The sequence below is a fragment of the Alligator mississippiensis genome, chromosome 3 (genome assembly GCF_030867095.1).
Source record: "Alligator mississippiensis isolate rAllMis1 chromosome 3, rAllMis1, whole genome shotgun sequence".
Taxonomy (NCBI): Eukaryota; Metazoa; Chordata; order Crocodylia; family Alligatoridae; genus Alligator; species Alligator mississippiensis.
Genome location: NC_081826.1, coordinates 273,951,580 through 273,979,227, shown reverse-complemented (window position 1 = coordinate 273,979,227; position 27,648 = coordinate 273,951,580). Strand labels below are relative to the sequence as shown.

The window sequence follows — 27,648 nt, the reverse complement described above, 5'->3', positions numbered from 1 at the left end:
GCATATACAGAATGTGGTAATATTATAAACTGATTTTATTAACACTTGTTTGGGAGGAACTGTAAAATGTTTGTTTGAGTCCATTCATGAATGATGCATGTCATCCTAAGATCTTTGTAGTTAACATTACCATCTAACACATAATTTTGTAATCTCTACTCTCAGAAGGATCATGTTTTGGACGATTTTATAAAACAGGAGTTCTACAAACGTGTTAAAAAAAATCACTTTTTCAAAACTTCATGGCAGTCATCTGGTAAACATTTCACCATGTACAAATGTGTAAGTAGATTTTTTTACGACTAAACAACAACAGTTTTTCTTTGTAATTCAGATTCCCACATAAGCACTTAGGCACATATTTCTTATCATTTAATGAAATGGTAACATCAAATATAAAGCTAATTAAAGGAAATATGTTTAAACAAAACATAATTAATTTGTGCCATTTGCTGACTTGTGGTATTTATAACAGTAAGTTTCCACAAGTTTAGCCATGAAAAAACATCTACAACTATTGAATAAGGAAAACAGAAAATATGAAATTTGCATGATTCAAGACATGAAGCAAAAATACTAACAGTCAAAACTTAGGAAGGAATTTCTTCTAAAGCAGTGCTTCTCACCTTTTTTTAAACTTAAGGCACCTGTTAGAAAATGCCAGCTCACTTTCACGTGTTTTTGACTACATAAAAAAAAAGAGCAATTCTTCTGTTGCAAAGAATCCAGTAAGACAAGAACAGGTCAGATTGATTTTAGCACTAGGGAATCTTATTTCAAAGCTCTGAGTTTATCTTGAGAAGCTCTTGGAAACCACAAGTGTACAGATGTTCAAGCTTTTTCTCCCAGGGAAAAGTGGCCACTCCAGGAGAAAAATAACCTGGGAACAACACGGTTAAAATCACTCCTAGGAGAGTATCTCCTGGGACAGTGAATGTACATGCCTTGGCTTCTCTCAGAAGAGAGCATAATTAGGGACCTACCAAAACTGCAATTTCATGGACAACTTGAAACCTGGCTGTGCCCGCAAAAATCCATACAGAAAGGAAAAAAAAAGAACTACTAACTGAAAATAAAATGCTGGCTCCCCAGCACTTTTGCCAATGGTTTCTGCCCAGAGGTGTCTGCCCCTCCGGCAGGGGAAGGGGGCAGGAGGGTCTATCGGGGGCAGTGGGGAGCTGCATGGCCAGGCCAGCAGTGCCAGGGGCCAATGTCCAATGTCAGGGGCAGGGTGGCTGTGGCCAGGCCACTTGGCGCAGCACAAGGACCCCAGCCAATGGCAGAGGGGTGCCACGGGATCTCTGGTGATGATGCAGAGCTTCTTACCTCTAGGTTAAGATACAGTTCAGCTAAGAACAGCACAAATGCATGAAATTGTTTTCGAGTAGCCTCATCCCCTTTTGCTGCTTGATCTCTGTTTTCATATTCTGTTCGACATCTAAAAAAAAGAAAAAAAAACACCTTCAGTATCAAATTATTCTTCTCAGTAGGCATTCTAGAGTTGAAGTAAGATTTAACTGTTATATAAGACAATATTATGCAGAACTAATAAATAATATGTAGGGACCTACCAAATTCATAGCAGAAGTGGGGTGCAATGCAGTTCTTTTAACCCTGCAGGTTCCCCCGCATGCTCCTCCACTGCTAATTGGTGAAAGGGCCACGCCTGCAGCTCATTTTGATTGGTGGGGAAGCAAAAACTGTGGTTGTAAATATGGCATCATTTTTGCCTCCTGCCACTGATTAGCTGAGGGGCCCTGGTGGCCCCAATGCTTGTTACTGACCAGTGGGGAGGCAAAAACCACACCATATTTAAAACCATGGTTTTTGTTTCCCTGCCAATTGGGAGGGAGTGGTGCATCCCCTCTGCCAATCAATGGCCGGGGAGGGGACACATGGGGGAACAAGAAAAATTAAGGGAGCTATCGTATTCTTTACTTGTGCTGTGAATTTGGTAGCTCCTTATTAATATGGACTAGGAAAAACAGAATGCAGGGTGTCAATAAAAGTACTGGTTTATGACAGAAAATAGAGAACTTTAAACATTCAATTTTTATGTTAAAAAAAAAAAGTATCTATGATCCCCAAAAAAGGCAAAATATTTTCAAGTGCAGAAAGAATGGAGACAGACAGCAGAGTGAAATAGCAACATTACAGTATCTATACAATACATGACAGGTGGCATGTTACATATTGAAAAACAGGTCCATAGTGCAACTCAGATGTATACAGAAGTGGTTAGGGTTATTTCAATACTTTTATATCCTCCTGAACCACATTAGACATTTAACATATGTTGCTCTTCTAATCTTGGTTCATCGCAACAATCTGACACAATTAAACTTTTTTACAGTTAAGATCCATAATCACACAAGCTACAAGTAATAGGAATTGTATAATTACAATAAGAAGGGACTATGGATCACTTTTTTCTAGAACTTTTAACAACCTGTATCAAACAAGATGTGTTACTGTGCATTTTAGTAGAATAGAAATTTACAAGCATGTCAACAAGGAGAATTTCATAGGCAGCCTCTTTTTCAATTGGCAAGTTTTACCACTGTTTACAAGATTGATATGAATCTGAGAAGGCTGAACATCTTTGAATACTGCATTAGGACTAAAAGATGAAAGAGCTGTGGTTGGTACCGTAATTAATGTTATTTCCTTGAATTTTAATGGTAGTGCTGGAGTGATGTTGTAGTTATGATGGTCTGTGAAATATGCAAGAGGCAAGGACTTTTTCTAGACCTATGGTATAGTTGGAAGAGATTTCAGACAAGCTTTGGGACACAGGCTACCTTTCCTTAGGTCTTTATTTTTAACGTCAATATAAAATAGGAGATGAATACATGTAGCCCTGACTTCAAGTTTTCTGTATGGACTAGTAAGTCAAATATTCTTAAATACAATCATGCTTCTAATATGACTCTTGAGAGCAGAGAACAAGTGCAATTCATTGACTAAATTCAGGACTGGGAATCATAAATGTTGCTTTATGGTCTTGGTCAAATAAAGTACTCTCAAACTACATTTCCAAACCTGAGCTACTACAGCTTTTCTTTCAAACAAGGTGCCATAATTTATTCTCAAAAGTTAGACTCCACGGTCAAAACTATGCACCCAGAGTTCCTACAACATGATAAATGTAGAGGTATTTGGTATTAACTTTTATCCCCAAATAAAGAGGGGCTAAGAGGGAAATAACAGAGATTTTACCCTGAACAAAGAAGGGTAAGAAATCCAGGACCTCAGGTGTCTACTCTTAGGCCAACAAAAGCTACAGAGGGCTTCTGTTATTAATACATATTAAAAAACAACTCTCAAAAGCTGTACATCATTAATGAAGACATTATCTCAAGTTTCATTTGTTATAATAAAACCAGAAAAAAGCAAGGACTAAAATTTAAACCAAACTTATTTTTAACAAAGTTTACTATGTATGTAACAGCTGAACTCCATCTCTCAATCACTGGTTCACTACTAGTTGGACTAAAGATCAGGATTCCATTATCTTCAGAGAAGTAAAATAATGAACAAATAAATATTCTGACAACTAGTAAAATTGGCAAAATATAATGTAAGAACTATGTGAAAATTAAACAGATCATACTTTAAAGTTATCATGAGACTGAAAAAAACTATTATCTAGCAGCTGGCATCTTAATAATTAAATGTAAACTATCATAATCTTTCTAAATACTATGCTTACAAATAAATCGAGGTAGACTTTTTAATATTCAATACCACACAAAATGCCCTTGTTCAAAAAAGGGAAGTTTTACTGATCATACGACATGGATGTGGACCCTTTGCAAAATGCATTCAATCCACATAGTCATCAAATGTAATATAAAAGAAAACAATGTCCATGCAATTTATAGTTTTTCTTCTGGGAGGGAAAAAGGTTAGGTATTCAGATTCTCCAAAGGGAGAAAAGCAGTATTGCTTTTTATTACCCAGTGGATTTCTCCTGACTGACACAATGATGAGTAGTTTTGAAGGTTATTTTATCTTCGCTACTAATTGTATTTGAACAATTTAAGGAGTCAATTTAATTTATCCCTTAAGTTCACTAGTACCTCAAACTTCACATAACACATTTCAAGAGATAGTCCATTTGAAAAATAATAATTTATGTCAATTAGAAACAAGTTATTATTACAAATAACCAAAGATGTAACAGGCCAGCTCCATATCCTGGACAGGCATGGCATACCAGGACAGTGCCACCTGCCATGGCCAGCCACCCCTGCAGCAGCATATTTTTGTACCCTTTTCCCTTGCCCAGTTTCACTACTGCAAGTAACACCTAAGCATACTGTAATAACTTAAGGAAATTTAGGGGAAGCGAATTAATCTCCCCCCATTTCATAAGTTTATCCACTCATATAAAGGCTGCTTCAAAGCTTCCCCAGGGGAGGGTCCAAAACATTTGGCCCCATGGGCAGGATGAGTTGCATAAGACTAGTCCACAGGCCAGAGCCAGAGTGCAGTGCTGTGTCATCTGGCCATGGGACTGGAAATTTGGTGACAGTAGGTAGTCATATTTGGTGGCAGGATGAAAGCCATTGTTTGTCCTGTTGCCAAATTTCCTGTCCAAGGAAAGACAACGGGCAGACAATATGGCTCTGTGGGTCAGATCCACAGGTGGTATCTTTGTACCACTGCCCTATATTGTCAGTTACTCAGCCTATACATGAAAATATTCTGTAAAAATTAAATATGAAAGAAAAAAAATAGCAAAAATTGGTATGTATGCTCAAAGTTAATTAGAGTAAAGAACAACACTTTTTAACTGATTAGATTTCAAACTGTCAGTGTAATGTATTGGAAACTATATTCTTTAAATATAGAATTACCTCAATAGAAGTCCAGATTCAAAAGAATGTGCCTTACTAACAGAACTCTGAAATGAGAATGCTTTTGTTATGAATTTGACTTCTCTTCTAACCTTATAGACATACTTCTCTACTTTTATACTCAAATATGAAAAAAGCTTTTCGAACTTAAAAATGCAGTGTATCTAAATCCAGAAATGTTTTTAACCTCAACATTTCTGGAAATGTAAAATTAAGTGTTTGCTAATATCAGCAGTATTCACATGCAAGAGGAATTCAGAAGCAATATGGTGCTACAGAAAAGAGTCTTTGCTCTTGAATTTCGGGGTAGGTTGAAAATAGCATCTTTCTTTTTATTCAGGGGAGGCCATCTCTACATGGGAAGTGATGGACACCTTTACAAAGGACTGGGGAGAATTCTACAGAGTCCCAAAGAAAGCTTTTCCCAAAGTGCTCTAACCAGCAGGCCACCCAACTGGCGGCCCAAGGGTTGCACGCAGCCCACAGGCTACTGCTCAGCTGCCACTCCCTTTCCTCACCCCCCCCTCTATTGCTTCTTGCTGTGACAGCTGGGTTCTGCAGATGCCCTTCTCTCCTCCAACTTCTACTTCCTGCCATACTCCTAGGGGCATGGCGGTGCTACAGGAAGGGGGGCTGAGGTGCCAAAGCTATGCATCGCCCCTGGTGCGCAGGGGGTGCACACGCATGACCTGAGAGCGCAGGTGCACCCTGTGTCAGACCGCACTCCCTGTGTAGCCAGCGGACAGCGGGGCAGGCGGAAGCACCAGTGCCCCCCCTGCGAGCACTGGCTGGGGAGCAGGGCTGCCAGCAAAAGTAGCTGTGCTGCTTCTAGAAGTGGCCAGAGCTCTGGAAGCAGCGTGGCCACTTTTATGATGAGCGAGATTGACGCCCCGCAGCCAGCAGGGCTGGCCAGCTGGGGGCCCCCCCACCCTGGTCACTGACTGCTGTCAGGGGGAGGCATATGTGCGGGCCGGGCGCGAACCCAGGCCCTTTGTCGCGCTGCACGCGGGCTGTGGCGGGCGGGCCGGGCACGCCGGGTTGGAGAGGGCGGGCGCTGAGTTAGAATTAGGCACAGACACGTAATGGTTGATTTTAAGATTGTTTACTTACACCGAGATGGTCGCGGTGCAGGCTGAAAACTTGTTTGAGTTGCGGTTACAAACAGAAAACACGAACAATCACGTGGAGTTTGCTAGGCTCCACGCAGACAGAACTCCGGATGTCCAGGACAAACGCGCCTCAAAATAGAAAACTCGTCGATACGTCTTATAGAAAGTTACTGCTCGAAGACGGGAAGAGGTGGGCGGTGGATCAGGCTGCCAAACTCCTCTGAATAACACACAAGGTATCTATGACCCTGCCGCGCACCCAGAGTCCCCACAAGATGGATGTGGAGTCCTCTTCGGCTTGGGCGGAAACTGCTCAAGCCTCTTATGCAGCTAGCAGGCCAATCGCTAGCCGCCACGTGGGAATAATTTAGCACTAGCCAATAGCGGGACACAAATTTGCATACGAAGAGCGGGAACTCTTTGCACCATGCATTTCTGTGTTGCAAAGAAAATGCACCTTGCAAAGACAGCTGCAAAGTGGCGGGAACTCTCTCCTTTGCACGCGGGTTCTCTGTGCAGCAGAACTCCACCGTGCAATAAAGCTGTAAACCCACAGGGATAATTCTAGTGCTGAAGCACACACAAAAAATCAGACCTTTGGGTCATGACAGCATATACCCCCCACAACTCAAGAGGCACCAGACACCCATGCTGTGCATGCAGTGGTGGGAGGGGCCAGATTACCTGCATGGGGGGTGGGGAACGAACTGGGCTGCATGCACAGCCAGAAGGCAAGTGAGCTGGGCTGCTTGCGCAGCAGGGGTAGGCTGCACACACACCAAATGGCCTCCAGCCTGTTGTCCCTGGGAGTTGGACAGCCCTGACCTTTTACTTCACTGACATCCTGTTTCAACACTGACAAGTTTGTAACTTCCACTTCAAATCTCAACGTCGTTTTCAAAAGAGTGAAACGCACATTAAACACACTACAATGCGAGTGAAAACAACAGAAAGCAAGCACATTTTTAAGCTCACTCAATTTACCAATAAATTTACAGATACTGACCTTTGAAGTAATAATTGCCGGAAGTTTCCACTTTGTGGATTTATGGTTAAATGATGAGACAGATAGTTGCACAGCCTTGCTCCCATGTAGGAAAAATTGGGGACAGATGTTGCCTTTAAAATAAGTACAAAAACCATTCAGAAGAAAGGAGGTTAGCTTATTAAGCAATTAAACATGATATACTCTTTCATTTGGTAAACACTAATACATTCCTAAAAAACTGGCTCTCTCATCACTAACAGAAAAATAAAACACTGAAATCATTCCTATCTGTATTATAAACTCAGTTTTAACAAGGGATTACTCCAAAGCTACTGCTAATTCAAAACCCAAGTTTTCCCACAAAATGAACTCATGACTGTCATTTTTACAGTCAAATGTCTGAGGCTGTCCTCAGCCCCCCATCCTCACTGTAATTAATGCCCAGAATATCCGAAAGTCACTCTTAGCTGGTAATATATTGTTCAAGGGAGAAGATTCCAAGCTGTGGTCGATAGACTAAGTCCTTTTTTCAATTACACATTTGAATATAAAGGGTGCACAATAGTCTGAGAGAAATGGTGAGTGTTAGCAAAAGATGGTTGGTCTAAAAGTCGGGAAACTTCTGGTTCTCGGTATACAGTTCAGAAACACTAAACTAGAAATAACACTAATTTTTAGATTCATAATCACCTGCTCTCTAAACAGCATGCATACACATGCACCATACATAACACTGAGTTTATAGGCACAGAGAAAGAGACAAATTTTAGAATACCAGTGTAAAAACTCTCTAATGATATCTCTATGAAACAATAAGAAATTTAAAAACTAGAAACCTCTGAAGAACGGGAATTAATCATTTCTGCTGAGAAAGGGTTATGACAAAGGAATTCTATAAACTGCTGTTAGATTTTGAGAAATCGAGTAAATACAGTACTCTTAAGATGACTCCTCCCACCCCCGTTTTACATGGGGAGAAGCCCCCCCAATCAGGTACGATGGTGCTGTGGGGGGCAGGTGACTGCTGTTGCTTGGGCTCCAGCCTCTACCCATGGTTAGGTCCCAACCCCTGCTGCCTCTACATGCGTCATCTCCACCCTGAAGCTTCTTTCCACCATTTCCACACAGCCTGTGCAAGACAGAAGACTTTTTCCTGTGGCTCCACTCTTCCTGGTTCCTAAAAGCCAGGGGAAAAGAAGTGTGAAGATGTTCAGTCTTGTAGGGATGATTTCCACCTGATTCTTATGAGGTTATTTTTCTCCCAGAGTGGCCTTTTTTGCTCCAGGAGAAAGTCTGAATGTCTGCACACTTCTGGTTTTTATAGGGAGAAAAGTAATTCTCCTGGTAAAACATGAATGTCTGTACATAGCCTTAGAAAGGTACAGTTTACTAGAATATAGCAATTAACGGATGACACACAGTAGGCAGGCGTATTGTGTGAAGCAGCAAGTATTTGCTTTGGATTCGGATTCAGCTCATTTGGAGGGACAGCGTTTCGATTCGGCAGTTCAAATTACTGTCCCGATTTGATTCGGCTGAATCAGATCTGAAGATTTGGTGCCATTTTGGAGATTCGGCCATAGACTAAACAGGCAGCAGTCCTCACCACGCTGGACACAGCTGCCTCCAGTTAGCAAGTCTGTTGTGGTGGGAAGAGGGAAGGGGGAAGAGAGAAAGATCGACATCCCCACAGCGAGGGAGGGATTGGGGCTGGGACAAGCTGCCCAGCCCGGGCTGGGGGACGCAAAACTTGGGGAGGGGGGCGTGGGACGCGGATGTGGCAGTGCTGGGAGTGGGGGCTATGCCATGCTGCCACTTGCTTAGCTGGGGCAGTTAGTGTGGGTGTTTATCTGCCCCGCCTCTTCCCTCCCCCCCTTTGCTCACCACAATAGACTTACCAGCTGGAGGTAGCTGTGTCCAGCATGGTGAGGACTGCTGCTTGTTTAGTCTATGGCTGAATCTCCAAAGCGGCACTGAATCTTTTCCGAATCAATTCAGAGGCTTCCGATTAGATTCAGACCTTTTAACTAGTCTCCCGATTCGATTCGGATTTGGAGATTCAGCTGCCAAATCAGGCTAAATCCTCTGAATCGAATCAGCTACCAAAGTTTCGCACAGCCCTACTGCACAGAACTTTTGTTAATACTGTTTTATATAAACACATGTAGTTCATTTTACTTATTAGTCTTTAGGGCTGAATTCACTCAGTAGTTGCTTCATTCTCTAAGCATGTGGTCCACCTTACGAAGTATGTTGTGCTCAAGATACCAAAGATGTCATTACAAAAAGAGAAATATATATGTTGTTATAGAGGACTCTTGGATTTGTACATAAGATGAAAATAAATTAGAAAAATTTAAAAAAACCCGTTCATAAGTAGTCATACAAAACTTGAGGTATACAGGTATTCAGCATACCAATTAAAACTCATTGACAAAGTAGTAACAATAGCAAAAAACCCCCAACAACCCGTGGAAATGCAGGAGAAAACAAAACATTGAAAAAAAAATCTTCCTTAATCACTAACTGTTCTACATTTGACTGAGAAAGCAGGAATGAAGCCTTCACATGGAGGCTCTGAATCTCTCAGCATGACTGTGTTATCCATATATAACAAATGTGCTTGAATTTTCCTGGAAAACTGAGAAAAAGTAGGACTTTCATCAATATATGACATGCATTTATGCAAGAGGAAAAAAAAAAAAAATCAGAAAAAAACCAAGATTTCAGAAGAACTTTATACGTTATAGGCTAATGACAACTACTGCAGTCTGAGTGGAATTGGATCTGTTCTAAGAGAACTAGAACTTTAAGACAAAATGGACTTGGCTTTGTTTGAAATTCTGTAACAGGAGCTGAAGAAAAAAAAAAATCATGTCGTTTGATACAACTGTAACCCTAACTCGAATGAAATACAAAAAGAATTTTAAATATGACTGGCTAGAAGACTGGAATTGAAGTGCTATGTGCCTTAGCTTTCTATTCAGAATTGCAAGCTTTCCTGTCTGGGCACAATAAATGCCTTTTTAGATTTAAGACAGAGCATGCACTATACGTTTTCATGCACCATTTTATTTTGGATTGTCAGCCTTTTTGATATCAACCTTTGGGGAAGTCACAACAGCCCAAAAACAGACTAAAGCAAATAATTACATTAAAGGTTGAATGTAAAACAATTTTTACATGAAAATTTTACACAAAATCTCTTTCTACATAGATTAGAAAAATGGAAAATGGCTATACATATTACATCTAATAACAACTTTGTTTTGCTCATTCTGCTCCCCTATTCATGGTGTTCCACGCATCCAAGTAGAAAATCAAAACTGATGATACTAACTATAACTATGGATAATAGATCTGTATGGCTGGATGAACCCTGTACTGAAATAATTTCAGTCAGTTCTATATGAAGCCCTTTATAAAGCCTAAGTTCCCATGTGATTTACCAGCCATTCAGCCACCTCTACATACCTCCGATTAACTCAGGCAGACAAACCCAATTACACATTCCTGAAATGCTTTACTATTGCATATACATTTTTACTTGGCTTTAAAGAATTTGAGAACAATCACTATAGGAGAATATTGTAATGGATAACCAAAGTATCCATGGCAAGTGTTGCACAGAATGAAGCCATGTGCTCAGGAAGACAAAATATAAACCACTGTAGTTTATTTGCTTAGCAAAAACAGATTACACTGCTCTTTTCAATGGCTCCCCAGTCAGAGTCTGATTGAAGATCTATCTTTGTTTTCACAGTCACTCATGGAATAGGACCTATCTTCTGAAAGTCTTGGTTTTACTTGAAATATGTTTTTCCAATATAAGTATATTCCAATTGAATAACTGAACTATGTCAGTATAGGAACATATCCCAGATCAGAAGGGAAATAAAAGGATAGAGACAGGGCTATTAACTGTCTCCATTTTGTTTGTGTTTGTTCTCCATGCCTTTCTTTTATAGTATGAAGGACACCTTGAAAACTTGATCCTTCTGTAACTAATAAAGCAATGCTGGAGTTCACAGACAGTCTAAGACAATAGTTCAGAAATGTGAACCGATGCCTTCATTATGAAGTATGCCAACCCGCATGCCACATAACAGGTTAAATAAAAAACAAATTATTTTCACTGCTCAAAATATTATGAAAAGTCTACTGTGACACCACATATTTTGGTGCTTTGAATGGGTAGGCTTGGAGAGATACAATTTCTTACTACTATTATCCCAAATCAGGAAGGAGACGAACAAGCCCCGGGGAACCTCCTGAAGGTCTGCCCAATCCTAGAGGATCTCAGGCCCATAAGCAAGATATGTCCAGTTCAAAACCGTTGGTATTTGAGGAATTTTTAAAAGTTACTATTTTCTACCCAGTTTTGAATAAAATAATGCAATGTTTTTAACATCCAAAATTGAATAGATAACATTCTGTAACATAACCTTTTCAGAAAAAAAAATATTTTCTAAATTAGGAATAGACTTTTAACAATGGTTAAATTGCAAAGGGGAAAAATTACTGGCTTCATTTTCCTGAAGTAAGTAGTGGGGGACAAACTCATTTCACAAAAATTTGAGAAAGAATTTCAAGAGGTAGGTTCATAAAAGCAGGGAGAAATTCACAGGAGCTGAACCTAGTGTGAATCCCAAATCATAATGGTGCTCTGCAAACCTCATCTCTTTAGAATTTTGTAGGAAAGCCAAATCTCTTTCACACACACTTACACTCATGTAAAGTAAAACTAATCAAACTATTTCTCCTGTGAGCTGGAAAAAAAAAATGTATTGTTGATTTGAATTTTTAATTTGGGAGGCACAGAGTTACTACGATGAGGGAAACTATAAGAGTACCTAGATAAACTGGCATCATGAAATAAGTGACTATTTTCAACTGCTTCTTTTTGGCACAAGAAACCAACATTATGCATTTATTATGTCTCTTGAATAATTTACAGAGTTCTTACCAATTGATAACACTTTAAAATTATTACAATGTTTGATGACAAGATCTTAAGGGGAAATTAAATCATAATTATATAGCTACCAAAGGAATATATGAAGCCTTTCACCTGAGTACTTGAAGACTGTACAATTTTATAACAGAATACATCAAGTGTATTGTCAATGAGAAAACAAATATCTTCCCCGGAAGGGCAGGAAACGAAGGATAATCAGTAGGGGTGTGCAAAGCGGGCCCTATTCGATTCAGATTCGGCCCGAATCAGGAACAGTGATTTGATGAGTTGATTCAGATCACTGTCCCCGATTTGATTCGGCTGAATCTGAAGATTCAATGCCGATTCGGAGAATCAGTAACTCAGACACAGCTTTAAATGTTTTTTCTACATACCCTCAAGATATCAGGCATGGCTTGTGAACACTGAGATGCTAGGGCGCATGGAGTATCCCACAGGAGTGAGGGGGGCTCCTCCACGTACTCGACAGCAAACCCAGAACTGGACCGGAAGTACTTGATCAGCTGGGAGGCAGACCCAGGAGGCACCAGTTGCCGAGCCAAGGGGAGTGCGGGGGGTCCCCCCATGAGCTCCCTGGAGGACCCGTTAGTGCACTGGAAGTCTTTCTGGTCCACTTCCAGGTCTGCTGCCAAATGCGCTGCGGAGCCTTCCACGCCTCTGTGGGACACTCCATGCACCCCAGCATTGCACTGTTCATGAGCCACCTGCTGCCTAGGGGTATGTAGACAAAACATTTAAAGCTGTGTCTATGTCTGAATCACCGAATCTTTCCAAATAGATTTGGAGGGTTCTGATTCGATTCAGAGCGATTAAAGGATCCTCCAATTCAATTCGGATTCAGAGATTCAGCTACTGAATTGAATCAGGGACCGAAGCTTCGCAAAGCCCTAATAATCAGTCAGCTAAATGTACTGAACCTTCAGTTTAGTTATTAACCCAAACTATTAAACATGCACCCCCCAAGAAAACTTTAATAGAACCTCCCTGATAAAACTAGTCATTGTATCCCATTCTTACTGCGCATCTCTTCAACAGGTTCTTCCCTTTTGATTTATCCATAGATTTTAGTTAATCTTGGGCTGTTCTAAAATATCTGTTATCCAAGATATCTAGCATCAGGACATCAGACTAACTCTGTATACTTTCATTAAGAGTATCTTCCTCGGGAAGAGATGAAAAGAGTTAGAACTCAGGACTCAAGGGTTTCTGATCTATTTGCTATAAAAATGAAGTAATTTGAAATACCACTTATCCTCCATTAATAGCTATCACTTGGATTCCACTCTATGGTCCTAGCAACCCTCAAAATGACCAAACAAAGAAACACAGCCCACTAATAACTTTTCAGTCCCAGACAAAATACTTTACTACACCAAATTACAAACTATAAGTAGAGAAATGAAAAGGAATGAATACAGCTAGAAAAAGGTGACTGAAATAAATTATAGGTTATCCTTTATCTTGCAACCTGCAGTAAATAAGTACCCTACTCCCAGTCACTATTTTGCAGGACAAAACTGTTCTCTGTAAACCTCACTCACAAAAAATGGAATATAACAGACTGAATCTGTAGTTAAACCCTTGTTGTAAAACAGAATATACATACTACCTGTTGATAAATGAGTTCAACAAGTTCTTGCAATGCTTCATCTGTAGTAACCCAACTATTCAGCGTGTCTGCAAATTGCTCTATTTCAGTTTCAAAACAGCCTGGTTGTTCAGTGAGGTGAATTAGGAAGTCCTGTACATAATCTGTCAGGGTTGAATAGGCATCACATCCATCTTCAAAAGAGGAATCCTAGAGCAACAGAGTGATATATTCTTGGTTAGCAACTATTAAGAAGCAGGCTTGAAAGAAAAAAAGGACCAGTACCCAATTTCTAATAGTGATCAGCCCCCCCTGCACCCAAGTTTCAGGAAAAGGTACACAAACCGTATAAAATGAGTCATTTTGTGATGATCTACCTTACATAAGAGGTCTCATTTCCGTAGCACTTGTGCATGCCCCTATAGTTCTACAAAAACGGCCCACCTTTCTGCTTAACTTTTGTAGTGCTACAAAAATGTCTGTAGTACTACAAATGTAATGTCTGTCCACAGCCCTGCAAAGCAGCTTTGCTACTAGTCAGGTCCTCTGATCTGGATGGACTGTAAAATAGAGATTAGATTTAGAAGTCCACTAGTCCTCCAAAGATTAACACCCTCATCCAATAAAAAACATAACTGTTGTTTGAGAGTTTCTTAACTCTTGGAAAAAGAAATACAAGTGACAATGTCACTTCCATAGACAACTCATCTATGGAAATAGCTTAAAGTTGTCTCCAAAATGAGATACTCCTGAGTGACTGCAATGCTAAAGTAGGAAAGGTAGGGGTACAGAAATAAAACTAAATGGAACAAGAGTCTTCATGATAACACAAAGGACAATAGAGTGAGATTAATTTTGTCACATCTAAAGGAACCATTTGATGAGTATCATGTTTCTGCATGAGAGCTGTCAAACCTACCATTGGTATCCAGAGATGCTATTAGTATAGGAATAACCATGTATGGTTTAGTTATTCAATGTACTACAGTAACATTCAGAATTTCAGAACTCTGAAGACAGCCATCTGCAGACCCCTCATCTGTAAGTCATAAGAGAATTTTTTTTCATTTGGTTCACTGTGGCAAAATGAGGAACAAGAATAGCACGATCTTGCAAGAATTCATTATATAAACTAGACAGTTGAGAAAAAGGATTTGAGGATCCAAATGATACTGAAAGTTTGGGGAATGTTGATATCAAGTGGAAGACTTTGAGTTACATTAAAAAGAGCTGCAGAAGAGAAAGTGGGAATAACTCCAAGTTTAAAGAATAAAAGAACAGCTTGATGAAGATAGTAGGAAAGTAACTGAGGATCAACATGCAGTAAAGATCATTTACCTTCAAGATTAGTCTCAATTTTAGGTATCTGATTAAACCAAAATGGAGGTCAGGAAGCTACTAAGACAACCCAAGAATAAAAATTGTGTTTTGGAGGAAAAGGACAGGCATTCTACAAGGGCACCAGTGTATGAAAGAAAAAAAAATATATTAACAGCAACGATTGTCTGATAGAGGACAAAAATAGAAATCTTCCTGCTATGAAGAATGCAATTATAGGAAGTAGAGTACTTTAATGAGGTTCTTCATAATGCAATGGATAAAGGCGAACGAACAGTCATTTTCTAGACAACTAAGCAATTTGTGGAAGAACTGGATTGTGACGCAATTCAAGAAGCAATAAGAATGCACAGAAACAAAGCGCCAGATATTGGCAACATTTCTGCTGAATTATTAAGTATGGATTGAGTGAGGTAAGACAGCCAAAGACTTTAGACATTTTTGTTGATTTGGAAATTTGAAGAAAATCCGGAGTAATGTGATCACGTGCCCAATTTTTTAAAAAGTAAGGGGAAAAAAGCCATCTTCTGATCATTACAATTCATAAAATCCTCTCTGATATTTTTATACAGACTTACCCCTTAAAAAGAGTAGACTGTAGTATAGTATCAGTATGGGTTCCAAAAATGGGTCCACTGTGGATCAAATATTTTCAGTTCTTCAACTACTGGAGAAAAGATGGCAATATGATCAGAATACATACATAGGGATTTTTTGAAGAAATTTTGAGAAAAACATATTATAGTATATTAGAAGATGGCCTCTGGGCCACAATGAAAGAAAGCAGATGCTTTGAAAAAATTATTAGAAAGGTAAAACAAGATGTGTTGTAGGTAATGTGAAGTAGAAGTAAAAAATGAAATCTCTATCCCATTTAACATAAATATAGGAGTACGGAAGGAAATGTACTCTTTTGGGTAGTACAGTCATTGCAAAAATGTAAGAACTGAATGAATTTAAAAACTGCACCAACTTTGTGCTTATGCTGGTAACTCGGCTATCATAGGAAAGGTACAAAGGAAGGTGTAAGACTTGAAAGAAGCAGCAAGAATGCAACTTAAAATCCAAAAAGATAAAACAAAATGCATAGCTGTCCAAGGATCATCTTGTCCATTTACAAGAGCCAGCTAAGTCAATATCTACAGCCAATAACCCCACGTACAACATTAGGACAATTTAAATATATAGGATAATTAAATTATTACCAACAGCTTGATGAGGGAAGGAATTAAGATATGTGCAAAATGGAAATGCCTTTAACTGTTTCTCTGCAGAGAATTTTTAGATCCAAACTACTGAGAAAACTTCAGATAAAAAAGACCATTACTACTGGTCTACTGTTTTACAGGGACGCAAGAACTAGACACTGAACGAAAAGGAAGCAAGACAACTAAATACTGTTGCAAATAAAGCTAAGACAAATTTAGGTTTCATTAAAGGAGAGTGATAAGGAGAGAAGAGGATCTAATAAAGAATTAGACAGGAGATCTATGAATAACTGAGTAAAGGTCGTGAAATCTCAGTTTTAGTGGGCAAAACATGAAGTCTGCATGATGAAAAACAGATGAGCCAAGTGTTTCTTGGGAAGCCATTCCTATGGGGGTTGACCTTGGGGACAGCAAGAAGATGGAAAAATAATACTGAGCAGCCCTGAGGGCTCTTGATATTTATTAGCAAAAGGAAAAATATACCTTTGGTGGACAGAGGAGGCAGCAAGTTATTGTTTGTAATTATAAACAACTACAGTCCAGAGACAATGGGTAAGAATTAGCAAATCTTCACATAGTTTGCTAACTATTGTACTTTTACACTAGGAAGCCTCAAAGTCTTTAAAATAGCCCAGGAAACTATAATGTAGTAATCATAAAAAGGATTAAGTAATCTACAATAAAATACAGCAACTGCAGCTCCTGCTATGGAGTTAGAACAGGTATCAGTTCAAGAAGCATTCATGAAACCTGATTCCACAATAAATGCAGCAGCTAAGGATCAGGAAGAACAGCTACAGGGACCTATCACCATCATTCTCATTTGACAGAGAAGAAAGACTTAAAAGTGGGAGGAGCAGAATATGGGCTGGGTCCCATTTAACCTAGACATCTCTCTGAACCTGTACTTCACCCTTGTAGTTTACAGGCTGTGCTCTTTACCACATACAGGGTAAAAGCCCCAATAATACTTTAGCTTCAAGGTAATTATATCCAAAGGCAGACCAAACTAGTGAGGAAAAAAATGCGTAATAAAATTAAATATATTACTAAAAGCAGTACCTGACTACTTCAATAATAGGATCTGATAAACAAAGGACCAATTTAAATCTAGCCCTTAAATCGTACAACTGAGGCCAATATTAATCTCTCTCTCTCATGTACAACTTCTCATCAATAAGATTTCAAGGTGCTTTAAAGAGGAGTCATATATCATCATGCTTAGTACCCCAGGTAAAGGAAGTTCTCCGTTAGCCACAAACTCTACAAAGACCCTGATTATTTCTAAGTGGCAACGAATTAACAGATGACAGTATCACATTCACTTAGTGAATGATGGGACTGGGGGAAAAAAAAAAAAAAAAATCAAAAAAAAAAAAATCAGTAAGCAAGTTTTCATTAAGTTCAGTAGACCTGGATCAGGTCCATAGTGCCCATTTCTCCTTCAAATAAAGTTGATGGCAGCAAAACCTGACCTCAAATGATCCACAAGTTAGTAATTTGCTTAATTACAATCCATTCTTCTCCCATCTATAGCCAGCTCGATTTTTAAGGAATTTAAGATCTGGAAACACTGAAAAAATAGTACAGGCAACTCCTGCTTAACGCTGTTTCACTTAGTGCTATTTTGCTATAATGCTAATTTGAAATTGATACCTGATTTCACTTAGCGCTCAGCAAGTTTTGTTATAATGCTTGCAGCTGCCATCTTGGGTCATTAAAAACAACTGCAGTTGCCATCTTGGGTCGTCAAATACTTCCAGTTTTGCTTAACGCTTGGTTTTTCAGGAACCAATTAAGAGTGCTAAACAGCGGTTGCCTGTACCAAACATTTCATCTACAGCAGTTACCAAACTATGGTCCGAAGTCATTTTGAGTGGTCTGCTGACCATAACATCCGCTTCCCTCCTCTCCCTTCCCCGCGCCTCTCTCTACTTACCTGCAGAATATATCAATCTACTTACTATACATTATGTAGCTTTGTATACTAGGCTACATCTAATGAAACATCTATTGCACTCAACCCAATTATGAAAACAAATTGTACAAGACAAGGCAACAAAAAGGATTCCACTCAGAGTCTGACAGCAGTCCCAAAAGTTATAGCAGGGAAAAAAAAAAAAAAAAATAGATCTTTTGCTGAAGCGACAGTCATGTTACTCTCTCTCACACTGACTGCAAAATAATTTTGCATTACTGACAAGAAATATATAATTAATTATATTCTAAAATTCTAATATAAATATAAACATGATATATCCAGCACTCTAAAATTGGAAGGCAGTATGTAGTAAGATGCTTGCATTTGGGGCTTTTAGAATTCTAGTAGTTGGAGATTATTAAAATAATCCAGACTTTGAATGGAATTCAGCTTTTTTTTTTTATGCTAAGTGCCCTGCTCTTCTTTACATACCTACATTTTATGAAAAATTGTAAACATTTTTCAGTGACACCTGAATTTTCATGGCTGAAACTCATTTTGCATAGTATTCTCTAGAAAGCCAAAAAAGGGAAAAGTATTGTTGCTAATTCTAATCCAGAGAAACTGAATTTTTTCTAGGTAGAGAAACTGGAGAACCATGATATTAGCTAACAATCATTTTAATTAAAGACAAAAATTGTTTGGTTCTGTCCTTGAAAAAAATCCATGGTAAAAAATTTCTGTACTCTATTCAATGTTTCTGTTCCAGCAAAACATGCAGAGGCACACTGCCCAAAAAGAGAGCAATTAAATAATTAGAATACCAAAATGTATTTTATTTCAAAGAAAAGGGGTAGTTAATAACGAAGTATGAACAGGGGGAAAATATTTTAAATGAACTGTGAAACTTAGCATGCTGAACAGAATCACCAACATCACTCTCTGACATTCATAAAACATCTTATCTTGAAGCATCCCAAATGATCTTATACATTTAAATAAGCTACTCACAAGAATCACCTTGTCTTTGAACTTCAGCAATTATTTAATAGGGTACAGCAACACCACACCACAAACTAGAGTGCGGAATTAATACCATCAGTGCAAGGGCTGGGACAAATTTCCAATTTAATTTTTTTACATTTGATCTGAGGCTAGATCCAAAAAAGGATGTAGGAGGAGCAGGGGCACCTAAATCCTAACCTGTGATCCAAAAAAAATCCTGCTCAGTTTCCCACCTAATATTTAGAGACACCTAAACTCACTAGACACTTCTCTGTTCGTTTTTGCAGCATGTTAAGCATGTACAGAACAATTTTACAGCTCAGCATTAACTTCCCTCCTAAATGTGTTCAGAATCCAGATTCCGGCCATTCCTACACTCAAGTCCTTCAAGGTATTCTGAAAGCATGGCCAGCAACCACTGACAGGATCAGGAACCCCATAAAATGCAGTGCTGGCTACTTTCCTTTAAGATGAAGAAGAAAAAGGAAGCAGAAGAATAGGCCTAGCAGCAGACAAAAATTCAGGGCCCCCTCTCTCTTCCCGCCATGTGGTGCCACAGTCAAACTACACAGTGATACTCCCTCTTTTACAGTTTCCTTGTCCCAATGAATCTCAAACTGTTTGCTGCACAGTGGTCAATTTAAACAGGAAGAGTAGAAGATGCCTCCTCACCACTTAAGAGAAACTCTAACCCAGAGGTTAGGGCACTCATATGGAAAACAGAGGTTTGAACCTTCTCAGACACCAAACCTTGGTCTCACCTTTCCTGAGGGAGTGCTCCAGCTACTACATAAAAGGGTGGAAGCCACCACCTTTTCTTCTATGCTTTAAAAGAAAAGTAAGAACCACTCAGACCTTTGAAAACTCAGCTGTGGGAACCTACTTTTAGAAGATGACTAGGCTGTAGCAGATGGAAGCACCTTCCTACAGTCCTGAGTCAGGCCTCTAAGATGCAGAGGAGTTTGAGATTGCAGATACATTCCTGTCCTCAATGTTTCCTCTTGGCTCACTTTAAACAGCTCCCTGCTCTATTTGACTGATTTGATGGTCGGTTTAGATCACTCTATTTATGCATTATAAAAGGAATTTAAGCTCCTAATTCAGAATTTCCTGTTTGAGGGCTAAGTGCCTAATTTGAAGGAAATTAAGTGCTTTACTGGATCTGGTCATCAGAGCTCACAGTCTGACTTCTGTTGATAGGTCTTTCATAAACAGGCACCTTTTTTGTTATAGGGGTTATCCGAGCAAATGATCATTACAATTAATTCCCATGTATAAGAACAGTCATATATATTCAAAAAGAAACACAAAAAAAACAATTTGTTGTTAATCATTCAGAAAACACATGCCAGCACTTTAAAAAGGACCATCAAATAATAATAAAAAAAATTACAATATGGGACAATTAGTCAGCTAATTATTAGCAAGCTTCACAAAATGTAAAGCTTCACATTATTTAAAAAGCACGTTGCATGTCTTTAAGATGTTAGTCAATGAACGTATTCAAAATTTCCAAACAATTTCTCTAGTCTTTTGTCCCTCTATTTTTTGTTGTCCTTATTTATTTGCATACAAAACTGTGTGACGCCAATTGGTATCAGGGCTATATCTTACTTGGCAAGTCACAAAGCATACAGGAATTCAAGGTCACTAGTCTCACAAGGTTTCAGTTGTGTAACTGATATAAATACATAAGAAACATTATGTTTGTGCAAAGTACCATTCTGACAGCTTTGGAATAGAGGTCCTCTATTATAGAACACATGACACGGGAGGCAGCAGTGTTTCCCCATGAGATCCATGCGCCGACATGTCCATATTATCATTTTGCCAACAGCTGCATATTGGCCAAGGGTTTGTATCATTCAACCGGTTTTATTAGCACAAGCAAGCTAGTAAAACCTGGCGTATGTTAAATTTGTACATGGAAATACAAACCTGAGACCACAAAAGAAAACACCTGTTACAAGGACTTTTTAATATGGTCCAGGGTTACAGACTTGGAGACCAAGCTAAGCTTTTCCTAGGAGAGGTACAGTTCCTCCAGGGCAAGGGGAAGTCGCACAGACCCTTTCTCCTCTGCTAAAATTGTCTTCAACCTCCAAAGGGAAAAGACAAAAGAAAAAAATATATACTTCAGCTTTCAGCATGTGCTAAACTAAGAGAAATCAACCACAAGTTGGCTTTAGGTGTCAGCTTCACCAAGCAGTAAAACTGAAGTGCCTTGTTTTAATTCTAAGTTTAGAGTTGCTGAAATGCATTAGTAATGATATGTATGACTTTTTAGCACGGTCTTCTCCCAGCACAACTTCCTGTAGTTTGGATATGCAGCACCAGCAAAAGCAGTTAAGTGCGCGTGTGCTCTAGTGACAGCGATGTCAGCAGCAGTAGGCCAACGAAAGTTGTGATGGTGAAGCTTTCTAGCATATGGAAAGTCTCTGCTTTTTGTCTCTCTTCCATAACTGACAAAAAGTGGTACCACTTAAAAAGTCCCTTGCATGCAGCCAATGGTTGACAGTGGTGGAATAGATAAGTTATACCTGATCCCACAAGCCATTGTTTTAGAAGGGGAAAAAAAGAGCTGGCTAATCTTTCAGAAGTTTTAGTTTAACTACTACTGTTAAAGCAATACAACACTTAATTTAGCTTTCTATTGCTAATCATAAGCAACTCATAATTTATTTCACAAGGTGTACACAGTTAGCTGATTAAGTATTTTTATATACAGTTACCATTGAGATAAAATGTGTGTCAAAGACTTGTATTCAAAATTCAGTTTTTATTTTGCCACCAACTTCTCAAAATGCAGTTGTTCTGGTATTGATAGTAAAGTAGTTGTTTCAGCATAAACAAAGAGAAAAAGCATTAAAGTTTGAGGTTTGGTTATTCATACAATGTAACATATGTGCAGAGGAAGCCTCTGAGAACTCATACAAGTTCCTTAAGGAATTAAGTTGTTGCAGAAATAACATTACAGTAGATGGTAGGAAAGGTCTGCCTGGCATTACACTTAACAGGTGGCAGTGAGGCAACACAGAGGAAGTCAATGCTTGATGCAATGACAGAATGGAGTTACTGGAATGGAAAGCCAGCTCACAAGAAAGACTTGTATGTATTTCATGACATTTTCTCATCACTACTTAAACATTTTGAAGGCAGTGGTAATCTAGCGCTTACTGGCCTTTTATGTCCAACACAAAAACGACAAAGAAAAAAAGAATAAAAATTTGAACCTAGATTTAAAAAAAAAAAGTAGATACTAAAGAAGACTTAAATACTTACTGTAAAATTAGGATTGTATCCCGGTGGATAAAACTCAGGTGCATTAACTGACAACTTTGACATTATCACTGGAGCCACAGCCACCTGAGGTTTAGCTACTGCTGGTCCTGAATCAGAAATGGAAATTTTATCCTGTGATCCAGATGTGCAACAGACAAGAGTCCCAGGTTCTGGAAGGTTGTTTGTTTGTTTTTTTAAATACCATCACATTATGTTAACAGTTTTATGTTAGAATTTAACAAATTTCCATAAACAAATTTCAACAAAAATATAACCATAAAATGAACATTTGTTCTGAAGGACAACATAAGAAGAGAAAAGAGGATTTCAGGAGTCTTAGATAACTACAGATACCGCTTTTAAAAATCTGGTTTCTGCTCCCATTTCTGGTGCAAAACTAAGTCTTTCAGGTCTTTCTAAAGGATGTTATTTTCTTTTAAACCTGCAATTTTTACAGAATGACAAGTCAGGTTTTGCTAAAGGGGTCTTCCTGTAGCAATGTCAGGGTTCTGTGGTCCAAAGTCCCCCAATACAAAAAGGGGAAAACGTGTTAAAGCTTTAGCAAACATTTTCTCCCAGATGTTAAAAACCCAAGACCACTGGGAGGGGAGGAGAGGGGAGGGGAAGGGAAGAGGGGACCTGACAAGAACCCCTTCCCCTTGCAATGCCTCAACTTTTAGTGTCCCAATTTAGACCCCGATTCTGGAAACCCTCCTGCGCTGGCTTCGCTCGGCCCTCGGCGAGACCCCTTGGGGGAGCTGAGTACGGGCACCCATGGGATTTGAGGCGCACCAGGCATCAGCGTGGACCTCTACCTTCCTCATTAAAAACAAAACCCCATAAAAATCACATGGAGATCTACAGATCCCCGCCCCCCAACTGCATTTCACAGCTTTCCATAGGCATGGAGAACGAGAAAGCCAAGGGGGTGGGCGCCCGGCACACCCCTACAGAAAGGATCCTGTCAAGAAGGTGCCCGTGGGGCCTGCAAAGACATTGACCCAGCAAGGGGAAGAGGGGGCGTTTTAAAGCCCTCTCTTCGGTGTAGGACGAGGCCAGGCCAGCAGCTCCCCCTTGTCCCCCCACGGCTCCTCGGCCCTTTGTTACCTGCCGGCGGTCCCTGCGGCCTGGGGCTCCGGGGCGCCGCGGTACCTGCGAGGCCGGTGCCCGGCGGCGCCGTCTTGGGCGGCCGCAGCGGCTCCTGTTGCTGCAGGAAACCCGGCTTGTGCGGCGCGTCCGGGCCGGGGAAGGCTGCGAGGCGGGCCCCGCTGCCGCCGCTCTCCGTCGAGCCCGCCCCGCGGCCCCGGCCCCGGCCTCGGCCCTGGCCTTGGCCCTGGCCCTGGCCCTGGCCGCGGCCGGCCCCCGGCGCTCGGTCGAAGCAGTCCGCCATGCTCGGCCCGCGCCGCTCACGCCCGCATGGGAGGGCCCCGGGCCCGAGAGGGGGGGCAGGCGGCGCGGGGCCGAGCCGGGGCAGCTCCCTCCTGGCGGCGGCCGCTGCCCGAGCGCCGCACTTTCGCTTTCACCGCCTGGCCGGCCCGGCCGCAGCGCCCCCTGCCGGCCCCGCCCGCCTCCACCGCAACCCGCGGCCGCGGCCTAGCGCCCCGGGCCCCGCCTCACACTGCGCCGCGCGCGGCCTCCTCCTCCTCCTCCGTGCCGCCGCCCCGTCCCCGCGCTGCGCTGCGCTGCCTGCTCCCCCTGCCAGGGCTTGAGGCCTCCCTCAGGGGCCCGGGGTGTTGGCCCCTGGACTAGGACGCGGGGGTTGGAGGCAGGTGCCTGGCCCTCCTCCCAGGATCACACCCACTGCCAGACTGGGGGGAAGGCAGGTGACCCCATGGCAGACGGGTGAGGCCGGCGGGAGTTTTGCCCTCCTCTAGCCGAGGCAGGGATCTCCTGAGCGGGTATTACCCTTTCACTGTGGCCAGCCCGTGATCTGGTACCGCATGAGCCAGCACGGCCTGTTCCCTCGTCTGGTTGTCAGCAACGAACCCCGCACCCCCGGGCTAGCCTGGCCCAGGAGGCCTGTGGACACCCAGCAGGACTAAAAACAAGACCTGTGAAAGGGCGGAGGAGCAACCTGCGAGCCAGGGGCCATCCCTACCCGGAGAGGAGATGGGCGCCACAGGGTCACTCTGCCCGAAGACTCACCAGTGATGCAAAGCAACTCAGCTGGCCGGGAGGGGGTTACAACAGCTAAGGGGCCCCAACCCTCGCAGCGGCCTTGGGGCTGACTTGACAGGCGCAGCATACGCACGGTCCCCCTGCTTTCCTTGTGACACGTTAGCGCGTCAGGCAGAGGTGGGCACAATGGTGGGTCCGCCAGACTTCATTTCCTGGCAGCCCTGGCGGCAGCTCCCTCAGCCCTGCTGCTCGGGCACCTGGGTCTGTCCACCTTGCGCCCGCGGCCGGGGGCGGGACCTGCGCAAGGAGGGTGTGCAGCCAGGCCAGGACTGAGACAGGTGGGTAGGGCCTGACAGACCCTGGGATCTGGGGGTGGTGACAGCGCAGGGCTGGGGCTGGGGCGGAGCCATGATCTGCTGCCTGCACACCCCTGTGACAGGTGCAGGGTCTGTGGGCAGAGGTGTGCAAGCAGCATATGGCAGCTTGGCCCTGGCCCCATGCTGTCAGTGCCCCAGGATTCTGGCCCTGGCCCCAGATCCAGTTCCCTGCCCAAGCTGTATGGCTCCCAGCGGGCAGGCGGGGAAACCTCGGATCTTGGGGCGGTGACAGCACCGGGCTATGCGCTGTCCGAATGCCCCTGCCTGTGGAACCCATGCTTACCCCAGGGGCATGTGGGCAGTGGATCACAGCTGTACCCCAGCTGTACGCTATCATCACCCCAAGATCCTGGGGTCTCCATGGAGACTGGGTGGGGAGTTGTCCGGGGCCAGGGCTGTGATTTTGGGGTGGTGATAGTGCAGGACTGGGGCAGAGCTGCAGTCTGCTCCCTTCATGCACCTGCCCATGGAATCCACGCCTGCTGCAGGGACATATGGGCAGTGGATCGCAGCTCTGCCCTGGCCCATGCTGTCACTGTCCCAAGATCCCGGGGTCTCTCTGGGCCCACCTGCCTGTTTTGTTTTCAATGCAGACCCATCACAGCCATCCAGCCTCATGCCCTGCCCCCAGCAGTGGGTGTGGGGCAGATGGACCGGATGCCCAGGCAGCAGGCCTGGGTCCTATGGCAGCAGCCAGGAGCCACAGCTGTAGAAGCTTTTGGGAAATGGGAGTCTGCTGTGGGCTGTATTTTGCCCACCCCTGGTGTTGGGTCTTGTGTCAGCTTTGACTGTAATTTTACAAAGAGGTTAGATCCTGTTTTTGTTGGATGGTTTGGATCATGTGATAGGGATGATCCTGTTTCAGCCAGGGGGTTGGACTAGATGACCTCTGGAGGTCTCTTCCAGCCTGACTTATGATTTCCGCACCATGGCCCTGCCTGGGTGGACAAGCTTCTTAAACATACCCTAACAACATACCCTCACGTAGGCAAACTGCCCACAGAGGCGCTGATCCCAGGATTAGGCCTTGTCTAGATGCAGTGCTGATGCAACTGTGTTGGCTGAGGGGTGTGATATATTTTATCCCTGTAGTTAGAACAAAATATATGTGCTTATGCTGCTAAAGGAGGAGGCCTATTCCATACAGGCAGAAGGTAGGGTAGATTTGGACCTTGTAAACTAACCACATTAGAGCTACATAAGCTTTTGTAAGCAGCAGCTTGCCTCACCAGATGCAAGTAAGGTGCAGATCTACCCTGTCTTCTGCCTGACTTTAGACTAACACGAATAATTACCTCTCTAGTCCAGTGCCCCTCAAACTTTTTAGACTCGAGGCCCCACTCCAGAACTGTGAATTGAATGACACCCAATTTAAAAAACTAAATTATATATCACAGTGCTTACCTCCTTGCAGAGGAGCTGGGCAATGGGGGTAGGGGAGCTGCCAGGCAGAGACAAACCTGAGCCTGCACTTATCTGCTTATCTCCTCACTTCTGGCTTATCCCCTCATACCTAGAGAATCATTCTGGTGGCACCCTAACCTACCCTGGTTAGGGATCGCTGCTCTGTCCTATATAGGAGAACATAGACAAGATATTTTGTGGTTTAATAGAAATTAAACCATAAAAGCTTGTGTAGGGAAGGATAAAAATGATTAGATGGTAGGTCATAATGGTAAAATTATATCTGTTTAGCAAACATTTTTCACATAGGAAAAGTTCTTGGTGATACGGTTCCTTAAGTTTACGTGGTTTAAGACTCATTTATAGCTAAAGGTACTAGTTTCAGTCACCACAAATGACCCAAGCAGGGGTATAGTAACATCCAGATGTATTCTAGGTCAGCGGCTTTCAACTTTTTCATTTGAGGATCCCTAAATAAAATTTGAATGGCGGTGCAGACCCCTTTCCATTGTAATTGTGGGTATTCACATGCTTTTGATTGATCCTAGTCATCTTTCGCAGATCCCTTAGACATGGACCACAGGTTGAAAACTACTGCTTTAGGTCACAATTTGCTTACAAGATTGCCAGAGGGAGAAACCAAGAATCCTGATGCCCCCAGTTCCATTGCCTCTCCCAAATGCTTGGGCAAACCACTAGCAATGTGTGTATGGGCTGCTCCCTCTGAAGAATATTACTCTGTCACCTACTGTTGAAGTGATGTTTTAGTGATAGTCCAGGACATATGCAAGCAAGGATTTTTGTGGGTGATATCTTTTATTATTATATATCTAATAGCATGGTTGGAATAGACTTAAAAACAATGGTGTAACTAGAGTGGGGCAATAGGGTGCTGACGGGGCTGGGAGGTGAAAAAACTGGCTTTTGCATAACTCTGCAACTGTGATTGCAGAAGCAGCAACAACTGGCAGCTGCTGCCTCTATGTGCAGCAGAGATCCTGGGTTGCCAGGCCATATTCTTATGCTGGTGTTTAGACAAACTTCCGACCGGAAGAACAATGCTTTGCATTTGAAAGCCTACTTAAGTCTATCTTAACTACGAAGCTGGTCCAATAAAAATTTCACCCACAAAAATCCTTGCCTCTTGCACACTCTCTTACTTGTTACTCTTAGAGTAGAAGTGGAAGATTGTTGTGGGTTCAAAGTATGAAAAAATTATATGCATGTTTAAGAAAGTTATTTAAAAAATCCTGGAGTAATTGCTGAAAAACTTTTGCAAAACATTTTATTTAGAAGAGGATACAGATGTATTTTACTATTACATTTTTGCTGTTTGTATTTAGGCTATTGGGAGGAAATACAAGGTATTACAAAATATACTTGAGGCTAACAGCAATGTGTGGAAGATTTTACTTTCATTTCCCAGAAGCAGAAGACTTCATCCGTGTAAACTCCCAAAATCTTCAGAAC

General features: G+C 41.8%; 1 protein-coding gene across 2 annotated transcripts in view; it reads right to left on the bottom strand.

Moving 5' to 3' along the window:
• PAIP1 (poly(A) binding protein interacting protein 1) overlaps window positions 1–23,750 on the bottom strand; it is a 49,187-nt gene extending 25,437 nt beyond the window's left edge. Inside the window, exons 1-5 of one of the 2 annotated variants that reach the window (XM_059725195.1) lie at window positions 23,387–23,750; window positions 22,280–22,449; window positions 13,547–13,735; window positions 6,978–7,090; window positions 1,327–1,438 (exon numbers count right to left, since the gene is read on the bottom strand). In XM_059725195.1, the coding sequence (XP_059581178.1) occupies window positions 1,327–1,438; window positions 6,978–7,090; window positions 13,547–13,735; window positions 22,280–22,449; window positions 23,387–23,669 (867 nt within the window). In that variant the 5' untranslated portion in view covers window positions 23,670–23,750. The remainder of the gene's footprint in view (window positions 1–1,326; window positions 1,439–6,977; window positions 7,091–13,546; window positions 13,736–22,279; window positions 22,450–23,386) is intronic. The other variant, XM_059725196.1, reaches the window with a different exon arrangement.
• Window positions 23,751–27,648: the final 3,898 nt, after the last annotated feature.